At 49.2% G+C, this 13853-nt stretch overlaps 1 protein-coding gene across 3 annotated transcripts in view; it reads right to left on the bottom strand.

Annotated features, from left to right (window-relative positions):
* DAPK1 (death associated protein kinase 1) overlaps positions 1 to 13853 on the bottom strand; it is a 210174-nt gene that overhangs the window by 40488 nt on the left and 155833 nt on the right. For all 3 annotated transcript variants that reach the window (XM_079927571.1, XM_079927569.1, XM_079927570.1), the window contains 4 exons: positions 13695 to 13793; positions 12598 to 12795; positions 11071 to 11268; positions 7222 to 7320 (listed from right to left, as the gene is read on the bottom strand). In XM_079927571.1, coding sequence (XP_079783697.1) covers positions 7222 to 7320; positions 11071 to 11268; positions 12598 to 12795; positions 13695 to 13793 — 594 coding nt within the window. The remainder of the gene's footprint in view (positions 1 to 7221; positions 7321 to 11070; positions 11269 to 12597; positions 12796 to 13694; positions 13794 to 13853) is intronic.

A 13853-nucleotide genomic window follows, 5' to 3' on the forward strand; every position in this document is an offset into this window, starting at 1 on the left:
TTTAATCAAACCGGGCACCTCGTTAGCGGGCAGATTACCCTGTGTCCTGAGCCTCCTCTCTTCAGTTAGGCCAACGGTAAAGACTGCCATTTGCTGGCGAATTCTAGTTAGTGGAAGCTAATGTCTTAAAATCCTTCCATAGGGCTTCCCTGGTGGCGCAGTGGTTGAGAGTCCGCCTGCCGATGCAGGGGACACGGGTTCGTGCCCTGGTCTGGGAAGATCCCACATGCCACGGAGCGGCTGGGCCCGTGAGCCATGGCCGCTGAACCTGCGCGTCCAGAGCCTGTGCTCCGCAACGGAGAGGCCACAACAGTGAGAGGCCCGCGTACCGCAAAAAAAAAAAAAAAAAAAAAAAATCCTTCCATAGACAATCTGTAGCACTCATATCAAGCTAGTTACTGTTAATTACTGTGCATTTCAAAGGAAAGGCTGAGTTTTACAATATTTATCTGAAGATTTTCGGTGAACATAAAAGGAGGAAATAAGGGTCCACAGCACTTTGGTGTTTGCTTTTTAATTAGAGAATTTTCACAGGGCTGCAGTTTCACACTGAACGAATTCCTTTCTGTTTCCAGGCCGTGAACATGCACGATGATGGCTAACATTTGTTGAGCGCCTCTTAATATCTCAGTGCGTCCTGTGCAGTAACCTCAGAGCCACTCCAGGGCGGCAGGAACGCCGGCTGTTCACGCACTACCAAGGAGGGAACGGAGGCTGAGGGATCTTTCTGCTGCAGTTTTAGGAATTACTACAAATTTAAAAGTAGAAAAGATGGGAGGCAACTTCAAAAGAAATAAAAGCAGTATTTTTTTTAATAAGAAGACTAAGGGGACTTTGGCCCATCTCTCAGTGTTCACCAGTGACAGTTAAAGTTCTCTTCCCCGGGGAGGCTGGGGGAATGCCCGGATCTGACGGACAGCACACCTGCCAATCTCTCAACCCAGGTCACAGTCCCTGCCGTCAGATCAGCTTTTCTCAGCCTCTACTGACATTGTGGCCAGGCCGATTCTCTGCTGTGGAAGGCTGTCCCGTGCGCTGTGGGATGGCTAGCAGCACCTTGGCCTCCATCACTAGACACCAGTAGCATCCCTCTTCCACCAGCTGTGACAACCCCGTGTTTCTGGACATTACCAAACGTCCCCTGGGGGGTGAAGCTGCCCAACTGAGAACCACAGCCGTAGGCTGTGGTCGAAGCTCAGGTGGGCACTCCGGAGGAGCCGTGCTTTACAGTCATGCCACCCGCCTCTCTCTGCCCCCCCTCAAGTCCTGAAATGGCTCCAACGGGCAGACGAAAGCTTCTAGTTTGCTTTGGGGTGAATTAGGTAATTTGTCAGACACCACATCCAAACCAGGGATGCATGCCAAACTGTCTAGATCCTTCCTGACGTGATAAGAACAGGCCTTAGTTCCCAAATCTCACAGCACGTTGGAATCACCAGGGTCTTTAAGAACTCCTGCTGCCGGGCTCCCACCCGTATGCTCTGCTTCTACCTCTCTGGGGTGCAATCTGGACATTAGGGTTCGAAAGCCCTCCCACGTGATTCTATTGTGCAGAGAAGTTTTGGGACCGTTGCCTTAGTTGGAAGCAATCTGAGCTTCGACTTAAATTTTCTGTCCTCTGGTGTGACTGGCCATGAATTTCTCTTGAAGACCTCAGATCTGCATAGCACACAGACAGAGGATGTTCACTGGCCAAGTTACTCTCCACTGTTAAGTCTCTCAAATGTCAGGAAAACAGCCATCAATAACAATTCCTTACGTTTGCACAGCACTTCACAGTTTGCAAAACATGTCGCTCTAAAGGACACTGTTTGGGCTTCCAAAAGCAATGTCTGCCAGTGTAGTGGAAAGAGTTTGAACTTTGGAGTGAGAAGGACCCAGGTTTAAGTCCGGATTCTGCCCCTCCCCAGCTGTGTGGTCAGTCACTCGGCCTCCCGAAGCCTGGGTTTCTTCATCTACGGCATGAGAAATGACACCTTGACTGCATAAGTTCTTGAGCAGATTAGAGAAAACCAAATGGAAAGAACCAACAAAGTACCAGGTGCAGAAAAAGCAAGCAGCAGTAATCACCAAAGGAAAAAAAAAAAAAGAGCTGAGAGTGTCCCAAAACTCCCTGACTTTCTGTCCAAGAGGGAAAAGGGTAGGAGCTGGATCTCTTCATTCTGGCCCTGTGCTACCATGCACCCCTGAGCAAGGTGCCAGGTCTGCAGCTGGCCCACGAGCGATCCTAGCACTCACTGCCCTGCTTGTCACACACAGTGGTCTGGGAGGTCTCACTGAGAAGGTTATATATATATATATATATATATATATATATATATATATATATATATATATTTTTTTTTTTTTTTTTTGTGGTACGCGGGCCTCTCACTATTGTGACCTCTCCCGTTGCGGAGCACAGGCTCCGGACGTGCAGGCTCAGCAGCCATGGCTCACGGGCCCAGCTGCTCCGCGGCATGTGGGATCTTCCCGGGCCGGGGCACGAACCCGTGTCCCCTGCATCGGCAGGCAGAGTCTCAACCACTGCGCCACCAGGGAAGCCCGAGAAGATTATATTTGAGTCAAAACCTGAAGGAGGTGAGTGAGCAAGACATTTGGATACCTGAGGAAGTCTTGCAAAGAACAGCAAGTGCAAAGGCCCTGAGGCAGCAGGATGACTCTCATGTTTGAAGAACATCAAGGAAGCTCATGTGACTGGTGCAGGCGGAGCAAGGGGAGGAGGAGGAAGAGATGGGGGACAGGGAGGCAATGCAGATCTTTAGGGACGTCCCCATCACAAGGACTTTTACGCTGAAGGAAGGTCTGAACAGATGAGGGACATGATCTGACGTATGTCTGCACAGGGTCAGGCAGGCTGCTGTGTGAGGAACAGACTGTGGACAGGGCAGGATGGGAGCAGGGACACCAGTTAGGAGACCAGGACAAGTTACACGTGATCATGGCCAAGGGCTCACAGCCTCATGGGAGAATCAGCAGTCAATTCCAACAGAGCAAGAAAGGGGGCAAATCACACCCACTGAAGGGGACTGGGAAAGAGGAGGCGTCCTGGGGCTCCAGTTGGATACTGCAAGACGACAAAGAGTTAGTGTTCCGGAATCTTCCTGACACCAACATCACGCACTACTATGTGCCTGGGTGCCTCCTAGGCACTGAAAGGCTCTCCCTGTGAAGGCAGAAGCATGTCTTATTGCCTCATGGCAGGGGTATGTGTGTGTACGTGGGGGCACTATGTGCAAGGGGTGGGGCTGGAAACAGAGGAGGTTCCAGAGGGAAGGAACAGCATGTACCAACTGGTTGAGGTGGAATGAGCGAGGTCCCCGGACCTGCAAAGAGTCCTACTCAGTTTGGTATAGCCAAGGGGGTGCAAGGTGAAGGGTGAGGTGGGCAGTGGGCAGGGACCAGGCCACGGAGGGCAATCCTGAGGGCAACGGAGCCCCGGGATGATTTGCAACTGGAACCCACTGCAGACTGGCTTTTCCAGAATGATAAATGTGGTGCTGGGTCAGAACTGTCAGGAGGACCATGAGGCTACAGGTGAGGGACCAGTTCCGAGGCAGAGCTGGTCCTGGGGGAAATACACAGTGAGATTTTAACCAAGTGGAGGCAGAGGACGAAGAGCTGTGAGTTCGAGAAGAATCCAGGATGTGGCCACCAGCGTGATGCCAGGGAAGAGAGCATCCACACTTCCTGGACCAGACGCTTGGATGTACGCAGAAGGCTTTTGCAAAGGGCAGACACTGAGGGAGGAGAGCAGACCCGGAGGGTGAGGATGCAGCGTGGAGGCGGGGGGCCTTCCACAGGTGGTGTTCACCAGGCTGGGTCCCAGCGCACTGCTCAGGGAACAAGTGGGGCCGGAGACCCGGACGTGGACCTGAGTTCCTAAGTGCAGCTGCAGCCCTGGGGCTGGTGAGAGGAGCAGGGGGCAGAGAATGGGAGGGCAGCCGGCCAGGGGGCGTGGAACAGCAGCAAGAAGCCTTGGAGCTGGAGGAGGGCAGCAGAGATGGGAGGGGAAGCAGGGGCCAGTAGGATTTTCTTACCCAAGGCCGGAGAGAGTGTCAAGGAAGTGTCGTGTCCTGGAGAGATAACTAGACATGACTGCTGGCACTCAGGTGAGCAAGACAACAAAGAAAGGTAAGGAAGGAGGTGATAATAGTACAACAAAAGTCAGAGTGGGGCTTCCACTGGGGGCAGGGGCGGGGGTGAGCTGCGGCTGGGACAGGCCACCGGGGGTTTCTGGGGTGGCCTCGAAAATTCTACCTCTTGACCTTAGTGGGGTTACAAAGGTGTTTGTCAAATCCACCAAGTTTTACTTTTTGCTTATGTCCTTTCCTTAAAAAAAATGTTTTATTTTACAATAAAAAAATTTTGAAGGCGAGGTGACTGGGGCTTCTGCAGAGTCGAGGGAATTCCGGGAGTCGAGGACGGACTGTGGCGGGAGGAGGAGAGGTGGGAGGGAAGGGAAAAGAGGACCGGACCTTCAGAAGACTCTTCTCAGTTATCCCGGCTGAGAACAGACTGGGAGAGGCAGGGTAACAGCTAGAGGAGCTGTAGGGTCGAGGGAGGTGGTGCCCGACGGGAAGAACCCTGCGGTCAGGCAGAGGGGAAAAGCTGGCTCACGAAGAGGGCTGGGCTGTGCCGTCCAATAAGGCAGCAGCCCAGGCCACACGCGGCTCCGCGGGGCTGGAAACGTGGCCGAGCTAAGATGTGCTGTGGGTATAAAACGTACCCAGATTTCCAAGACTTCAATCAAAGAACTGGAAGTATCTCAATAACTTATAAATACTGATTACAAGTCAAAATGATAATATTCTGCATGTTATTGGGCAAAATACATTACTTTATATGTTACTTTTAACATATGAAAATATATCAGTGAAATTAATTTCCTGTTTCTTTTTCCTTGTCAGATGTGGCTACTACGAAGTCTAGTACGACACAGGCAGCAAGCTGTCCTTCCGTGGAGCCGGCCTCAGCCCGCAGCACGGCGCCTCTGTGATTGACCCACACCCTGCGTGGAGCCCACGTGGCTTCCCCGCCCTAGGAGACCCCCGTCTCCACCATGCCCGCTGGGGGGCCATGCACATCCAGCCCCACCTTGGCCGGGCCAGTCCAGGCTGCGCTCCAGCTCACTGTCCTTCCAGCTCCGTCGGCCTGGGCACTTCCTTCTCTCTCCACTCTCTCTAAGGAGTGGTCCTGACACTCCCGGAAACGTCCCTGGGGACTCTGGCTCTTAATTCTCACGGGTCCCATCCAGTAGCTGTGACCCTTGGGTCTGACTCTCTCCCATTAGACTAGAAGTTTCCCGAGGGAGGGGCAGCTTGCCTGACTTGGCCCCTCTGTGTTCGCTGTTCTGTGCCTGGTGCGCAGTGTATGCTCAGTATCTGCTGAATGAATAAATGACTGAGGCCCCGTGGTGGACTTGTAGGGACCAGGGAGAAGCGCCTGCAGTGAGCTGGGAAGGGTGGGGAGCAGAGTTACACCCGAGGGCCTCTTGAGGGGAGGCCAAAGGCACGGGGAGATGACCGCGGGCTCACAGTGGTCAGGGGGCAGACCAAGGACCCAGCAGAGGCCGAAGGTCACACATTTGAGAGGTCCCGGCCCACACTGCCGGGTAGGCAGTAGCAGCTGCTGGCATCTGCACAGCCGTCCTCAACAGTTTACTTTTTTTTTTTGCGGTACGTGGGCCTCTCACTGTTGTGGCCTCTCCCGTCGCGGAGCACAGGCTCCAGACGCGCAGGCTCAGCGGCCATGGCTCACGGGCCCAGACACTCCGCGGCATGTGGGATCTTCCCGGACCGGGGCACGAACCCGTGTCCCCTGCATCGGCAGGCGGACTCTCAACCACTGCGCCACCAGGGAAGCCTGACAGTTTATTTTTTATAAGGCAACATCTGTAACAAAAAAGTACTTCTCCCCATCAAAATGTACATCAGTGCTCTATCGTGGAGTAGCTGGACCGAGTGCCAAGGCATGGATGGTCAGGGTTTGATAATGGCTCATCAGGTCATTGCACGGCGGTAGGTGGGTTTGTGATGGACGAGGAGGTGCCCTAAGAAGGGACAACCCCAAGTAGAGCGCTGGTAAGCACTGGGCCTGCAGAAGAGCCCAGCTCGGGGCTCAACACTGCAGAGAACAGACCCACTGCTTGTGGGGAGGGAATCACATCCCTGTCACATTAGCGCAGCCAGGGAGGCAATGTCCTAGGCCAAGAGCCAGTACCCATTTTCTGTCAAGGGCCAGGTAGCAGATATTTGGGGATCTGAGGACCATAGGGTCTCTGTTGCAATCGCTCGTCTGCCCTTGTAGAGTGAAAATGGGCACAGACAATGTGTAAACAATGGGCGTGGCTGTGTCCCAGTAAAACTTCATTAAAAGAAGCAGGCAGCAGGCTGAATTTGGCCTGTGGTCCATAGTTTGCCAACCCCTGTATGACTCTCCAGCCTCAGAGCCCTGATTTTCCCAAGGTTGGCCACCATATTTCAAGACTCCGATGGGTCTCCTTAGAGAAACACTTTATGTCAGCAAAGTCCTAGTGAGTTTTAGGAATCACCCACGTGAGCAAATGGAGACTCAATCCACTGTTGGGCCAGAGACAACTCAAATGATAATGTTTCACCGCAGCGGTAAAAACAGCAACCTTATCTCTTAGCGGACATATTTTTCCTCTTTGGTATTTCTTGAAATGTGAAACAAAGGGTTTCTTCTGCACGGAGGTACCAGGTCTGGAACGGGGAATGTCGGGAGTGAGACATTTAAAGAAATGAGATTTAAAGAAATCTCATTTTAAAATATGTTGTGGGCCTAAGAGCAAAGCCGGACTTTTTTAAAAAAGAGAGAACAGCTCTTGTCACCTGTTTCCCCAACGCTGGGGGGCCTTCCTCCTCCCTCCCTGGAAGGAGGGGACACTTTTAGAAAAGATAAACACACAACCTAATGGAAAACACAAAGGCCTGTTGCGTAACGCAGGAAACGAAAAGGCCAGTGGGAAACAGCAGGTGTTCCTGGCAGTGCAGACCTGGTGGAAGAAGAGGATGAGGCATTCTCGGGATCTTACCCCGGGTTTGTGTGGGCAAATGTTTACGTAACTGCAGTGGAGGAGCTGAAGCTTAACGGCAGCCTGTCTGCTCTGGAGTGCAGCTGGCAAGCAATACCTTTCCCCTCCTGCCCTCGAGGCCTGAGGGGTTTGCAATTGCTTTCTCCTGCCAGAGGGCTACTCACCGAAGTCAGCGCCTCCACGTTGGCGCCTGTCAGACAGAGGTAGCGGACCACGTCCAGAATCCCGTTGTTGGCTGCAAGGTGCAGAGGCGTCCGTCCATACTGGAAGAGACAAGAAAGACCCAGGAGAGTCCTCACGGCTGCTGCTGAGGAAGACGTTTATGGAGTGACCTCACAGGGCCATCACTGGGGGATCTGGGATCCTCCAAGAAGAAATAGGAGGCGAGGTCTCCCTTCTCCAGAAACTTGCCATCTCCTTGGGGAGGCAAGCCAAGCAAAACATTTTCAAGTATTTCTCAGTTAAAAGAGTAACTTTAAAATAAAACTTAAAAGGATGAAAGAGTGGGAGGCTTATCATAAGATAACTAAATTAAGTCTCCTGCTGCGCCAGCAGAAAGGAGGCATGAGTCAGGGCTCAAGGGCCCCAAAGTTCCGGAAAGATCCGCACCACAGTTCAAATTTAGATACAGCGAAGGGAAAAGGCATGGAAGCACAGCCACTGAAGACACTCTAATGAGGTGACATTCCAAGGCCATACCCACCATTTTTTATGCCTATGGGTTCCCAAACCCAAGGCATCTGGAGGCACTACAGTGAATTCATGGGGTGCTGAGGAACATTTTAAATTTTTGATGGAACCAGCAGGTTCAGACACCAGGGAAACTACCAGCTCCAGGTAGTTCAAAGTCTCAAAGTAGCTGGTACTGCCTTCCTTTCAATGACATCATGTATGCACAGCAGGGGGTTGGTCGCTGCTGTGATAAGAGGCAAATATCTTGAGAAAATCCACGTAGAATAGGATATAAGGGTGGTGGTGTCCACTCTGAGTCCAAGGTTTGAGGAGTTATGAGAACAGAACTTTAGGTATTTCTTTTGCTCCGGGGGAGCCATGAAAAAGATTACTAAGACACTATGGAAGATATGAATTGAGCAAGTGTGGGTATCTCTGCTTTATACTGTTTATGTGCAAATACAGGTTTCTGCTAGAAAGTTAACACATGCTCAGGTAGAAAATCCAAACAACACAGAAGGAACTATGGGAGAAAAATGAAGCCTCCCTCCCCCTCCCCCTCCCCCAAGTTCCCCTACTCAGAACTAGCCCTACTCAAACCTTCCAGGCTTTTCTCTATGAATCCATAAATGGAGAGAAATAATCTGAAAAGCCAAGACATTAATCACACTCCACCTTCTATTCTGTCCCTTGCATTTTTCACCTAACAATGGGTTGTGAATAATTTTTCATGTCTATAAGGAAATCTATTACATTCTTTCAGATACCTGAATAATATTCAATATACGGCTATATCATCACTCATTTAGCCAGCCTGCTGAGGATGGACACTTAAGGTGGTTCCACTTCTTGCGATTATAAATAACGCTGCAACGTATGTGCAAATTTATGTTTTGTTTACTGTTAGCTTCTAGAGTGATTTAGAAAGCAGATACGAAGCTTTCAAATACCCTAGAGTTAAAGTGCGAAGGAAAGGAGGAGGTTTGGAAGACCTGGATGAAGAGTTTGGATTTCTGTGTAAGGAAGATAGTCTTGGTTACAGGATGCATAGTTTTAGAGAAGGGAAGAAGGTCAATGAAGAGACGTGTGATGAATAAAAGGGACTAGGAGAGTTTACACTTTTGATGGCCCCCAATGATTGACAGAACAAAACCCAAACTCCTTAGCATTACACTCAAGGTCTTTCACCATCTGGATTCAGTGCCGTTTCTAACTGCCTCCCTCCTCTTCTTGAAATATGCTTTCCCCTCTTCTTCATCTGTCCAAGTCCTACTCATTTAAAATGATCACCTCTGAAAAGCTTTTCCCGGTTTCTTTAATGTCCAGATGTCCATGTCTCTGGAGCACCTGTACCTCTATCACAGCAGTGACTGCAATATGAGATGCTGTTATATTGAAATGTCTGTGTGTCTGTCCAAAAGCAGCCTGAGGGCAAGAACCATTCCCTGCCGTCCATACCCTGCCTAGCCCTGCTCCCCACCCGCGCCTGGCACAGTGTTGTCACAGAAGGGCATTCATCAGTGCTTGGCAGGCACGGAATTCTCTTGCAGGCTCCTGGATGTGTGTGCGCATCTGTGTGTGTGTGCGTGCACACACACGTGTGTATCGACATGCTTTTTCTACTTTCGCCGATGAGAAGAGCCAATCCAGAAAGGAACAAAGGGTTAAGGGCCGTGCACTCTGCATCATCTAGTTCCTCTCCTCTCCTGCATTTCCCGATGTGGCCGAGTAAATAGCCACTCTCCGGATTTTCACATGAGAAGAATGCAGAAAAAGACATGTCTGTTTCACTGCAATGAGCGTCAAACATAGTGACAAGTTCCTGTCACATACTGCTGACAGGGGTAGGATCTGAATGAACATTTTCATCTCCGGGGGAATTGAGTCCAGGTAAGGAAAAGGCAGGACACAGCATGGGAAAGGAGTGACAGTCTGCCTGTGGGATATGGGCCATCACTGTGCCACCTCCACGCTGACAACCGGTTACCAGGGTGAGACCATGTAAAGGCAGATGTGCTTTCTGGAGAAATAATGCCTTTCTCTTACTCTTCTGTGCATCTTTTAAGCTCCCCTACAGCCCCCAGCATCTTTCCTAAAATAAACAGCGAAAAAATGAACAGGAAAACAAGCTGACACCAACCCTTCTGAAGAAGGCGTGAGACCCACAAAGTCGTGGTGTACAATGGCCAAGTCAAAGGTATTCAAATGAGTGCCACGAGGTTCCTAAAGCTGCTTTTTATTCATTTAAAGACTCCTGGAAGGAAAGCCTAGGTCTTGATGCTGCTTAATATTACATTTAGCTTCCTCCTTAAGTCACTTATATAACTGACTTGGCAAGGTTAGAATAGGATAAACTAAGAAAGCAACCAGCAGCTAATGGTTAAGACCTAGTATATTGTCTTTTCATATTTCCAGAATATGAAGATTACCAATTTCAATTCCCATTAGAATTAATCACATAATACGCAAGAGGACTATATTTTTGATAGAAGCAGCATTTTCCAGTTGTTTCAGATATTAATTCCTTTTACCTCAAACAAATCATAATAAAATTCTGCTGGTATCATGTCTACCATTTATAAACAAACATTTCCTGCAATTAAAAAATTAATTCTACCTGGACTTTGTTTTTAACATAATCGTAACAGAATAGTGCTTGCCTTTCCTACAGTTGCAGGGCTGAAACCACATGAATATCCAACTGTTCTATCATATTTGGTAATGAAAATCTAGATGGTGTTCAGGGAAAAGAGAAGGTGTTAGTTAATTTCTAGGAGTCAGCATATGGGGATTTTTATTTCTTTATCATTCACCAAATGATAGTATCCCCTTGGTCTTACCAAACTTATTAAGCACAAAAAAGATGTTATGAACTTTTGACCATAAAACTCTCAGTGGGGGAAACTGGAGAAATCTGGCCCCAGGAATTTCAATCACATCAGAACTCATTAGGTGTTTCCCTGAAGACTTAGTGCTCCAGGAAGGTGCCCCAATTTGTACCATGTTCTCTGATTCCTCTACAGGAGGGGACGCGCGTGCGTGGCGCACGCAGGCACACACACACGCACACACACTCTCTCTCTTTCTCGATGCCCATAAATGGTAAGCCGGGCTTAGCAGGAAGTACTTATTAATGTAATTTTCTGTTACTCTAGGAAATTATTCAAAAGTCAGATGTAAAATATACTTCAAGTGGAGAGTCCTATAAAAAGGAACAGGTTCATATAAGCAATACTGACTTCGAACAATGAAAAGATGCAGAGAGAAACTTGCCCAAACCCGGAAACACGTGGACAGACAGACACAGACGGACTCTGCAGGGATCTTCCTTCTAGCTTTACCTTGTTGGAGAGATCCAAATTGCAGTTGGCTTCACAGAGGGCCACCACAATCGGCACGTTGCCATCTTTGCAGGCCACGTGGAGGGGGGTGTTGCCATGCCTGTCTTGGAAATCGACGGAAGAGCCCTGACTGATGAGAGCCTGGATGACCTCCATCTGACATCGTCTCACAGCAAGATGCAGAGCTATGTGTCCGTCCTGCAACAAACACCGGGGCCATGAGCGCTTTCGCTTGGGCACGTGGGCCTGCCCGCTTGCCTTTCCGGCTGCACTGGGCCAGGTTTAATTGGCAATGGGACCATTACTGCAAAGCCTGAAGGAGGATTAAAACCGTGAACTTTACTCCTGGTGGGGTTGGGGCGAGGCCCCATACATCTCACTCTGAATAATCACAGACCAAGATGAACGTCAGCTTAATTAACCCAGGCTTGGCCAGTACCTTCGGGTAGGAAGACTCCACACTCCTTTTTGTCTCTGAATTTATAGGACTTCAGTTATGTTTGGTACTCCAATGGCCTCTTGTATCAAGTATTCGAAAAACACTTTTCAAAACATTTGCTCAGCAATGTTTACTAACTTCCTAAGGAGAAAGTTTATTATTTTATTTGACACCAGGAGAAACTGAGAGAGCAAGGCGACTTGCTGTCATGGATAGGAGCATCAGTCCGGGAATTCACCTGCTCTAGAACCCCCGGTGAAGAAGCGTGTTGAGTTGTAGGAGCTGGGTAGAGGGAGTGTGGAAACATCTCTGTAACGTACTTGTTCTAGGGTTTGCTCGGTGTCAGCACTACTGACATTTGGGACCTGTCCTGGGAATTGTAGGCTGTTCAGCAGCACCCCTGGTCTTTATCTTCTAGATGCCCCACCCGGGCTGTGACGACCAAAATATGTCTCCAGCCACTACCAATGTCTCCTGGGGGCAAGGTCACCCCACTTGAGAGCTACTTCTCTGTACCCAGAAAATACTCCACAAGTGGCAGTTCCTAAATTAACCACAGTGTGCCAGATCTAATAGCAACATCACAGCCTCATTGTAAGTACAAGTTCACTATAAGAACAGATTACGCTGAATGTGCTTAATTAAAAAAGGAAAACCTGGCCTGGAGTTGAGATTGCCAAACAAATAAGACTAGTTTATTGTTTTTCTACAAAATAGCAGGTGATGGAAGTAAATAAACCACCTATTTCTTTGTCTATCTACAAATTAATAGTGTGTTGCTAATTTCAGTCCTAAGTGAGGATTTGTCTTGGGCTCTGTGATCATCACTGTACCTGCTGCAAAGCTAAAAAGGCTAAAAATAGAGACCCGAGTCATCTGACCAATTCATAAATTTTGTTACACCCCACAAATGAACATTAATTATTAAACAGAATCTAGAATCACAGAATCTTTGGAGAGGAGAAAGGATGATATAACTTGTTGCACTCAAGTTTGTTATTTTAGGTAAAGTCACTGAGAAGTCTTGTGGTCCCTCCAGCCCCCCAGATCGCTTTTCAGCAAGTGGGATATATTGACCCGCTAAGCACCTTGTCGGATGCATTAAGGTCGGCTCCGTGCTCAGCCAGACACTCCACAATGTCGTGGTAGCCCCTGGCGGAGGCTGTCAGGAGGGGGGTCTCTCCTTCTCGATTCTTAATGTTCACATTGCAGCCGGCTTCGCAAAGGACTTTGGCCACAGAGTAATAGCCGTGCCAGGCAGCACAGTGCAGGGGTGTTTCTTCTTCCTGGCCAAGGAGACAAGTACATAGAGGAGGAGAATGCAAGACTATGAAAGAAAGTACAGGCATGGTGAGAGTCCTGGCCAAACCTGGCAGCAAACTCAAGGCAGCGGATTGAAAGAGCTCGTAGCTATTGGAGCAAAACATTAGTGTGAAATAACGGGCATGGGTCTGACGGCTTTCCTTAATTCGAATTCAGCTTTCTCAGCATTTTACTGACAACTGACTTTGCGGAGCCCACTGGAACCATGGCTCAGCTCTTCTGAACAATCCACCCTCTGCGTGGGTGGATTTATATCATCTGTCTCGTAAAAGTGCTGTCTGTCCTTTACTTCACTGGAGACTACTAACCATGGGACAGCACTTCTCTGAGCAGGAACTCTTCGAATAATCTTGATGCCCCAAGATTCCTGTCATGTATATAGCATAAAGATGAGTCACATAAATTGATTACTGCTCTGGCAAAGAAGGGGCCAAGACAACCAAGCTTTAACAAAAATGGTTGGTCGTGAGGTCTACATATTCATGATCGACATCATTAGACACATGTATCTGTCTATGAGGGGCGGCTGTACTGTAGTGGTTACGAACACAGACTCTGGAACCAGACCGGGTGGGCTTGAGCACCGGCTCCAGCACCGTTGAGCTGTGTTACCTTGGGCAAGTTCTTGAACCTCTCTCTGCCTCAGTTTCCTCATCTGTAAAATGAGAATTACAGGGTTGTCCAGAGGATTAATGAACGGATGAATGAATGTTAGTGCTTTTGTTCGAGTCCCTGCCCTCTGTAATCTAAGCAGAAAACCTAACTTGGATAGAACTCCGTAAGACCCAGACACATCACCTGGCTGCCTGTATACCCGTGCAAAAAGCAGAAAGAAGTGAGGACGTCAGGTACCATGACCCACCTTGTCCTGGAAGTTGGGATTTGAGCCAAAGCTGCACAGTAACTGAACCACGTCGGCATGGCCATAGCGAGCTGCCACATGAAGGGCTGTCTCTCCAGACTGCAAAAGACACAGCCAAAGATTCAGAGCCCCCTGGGAGCCGTCCCACTCCCACCCATG

This window comes from Stenella coeruleoalba (genome assembly GCF_951394435.1).
Source record: "Stenella coeruleoalba genome assembly, chromosome: 7".
Taxonomy (NCBI): Eukaryota; Metazoa; Chordata; class Mammalia; order Artiodactyla; family Delphinidae; genus Stenella; species Stenella coeruleoalba.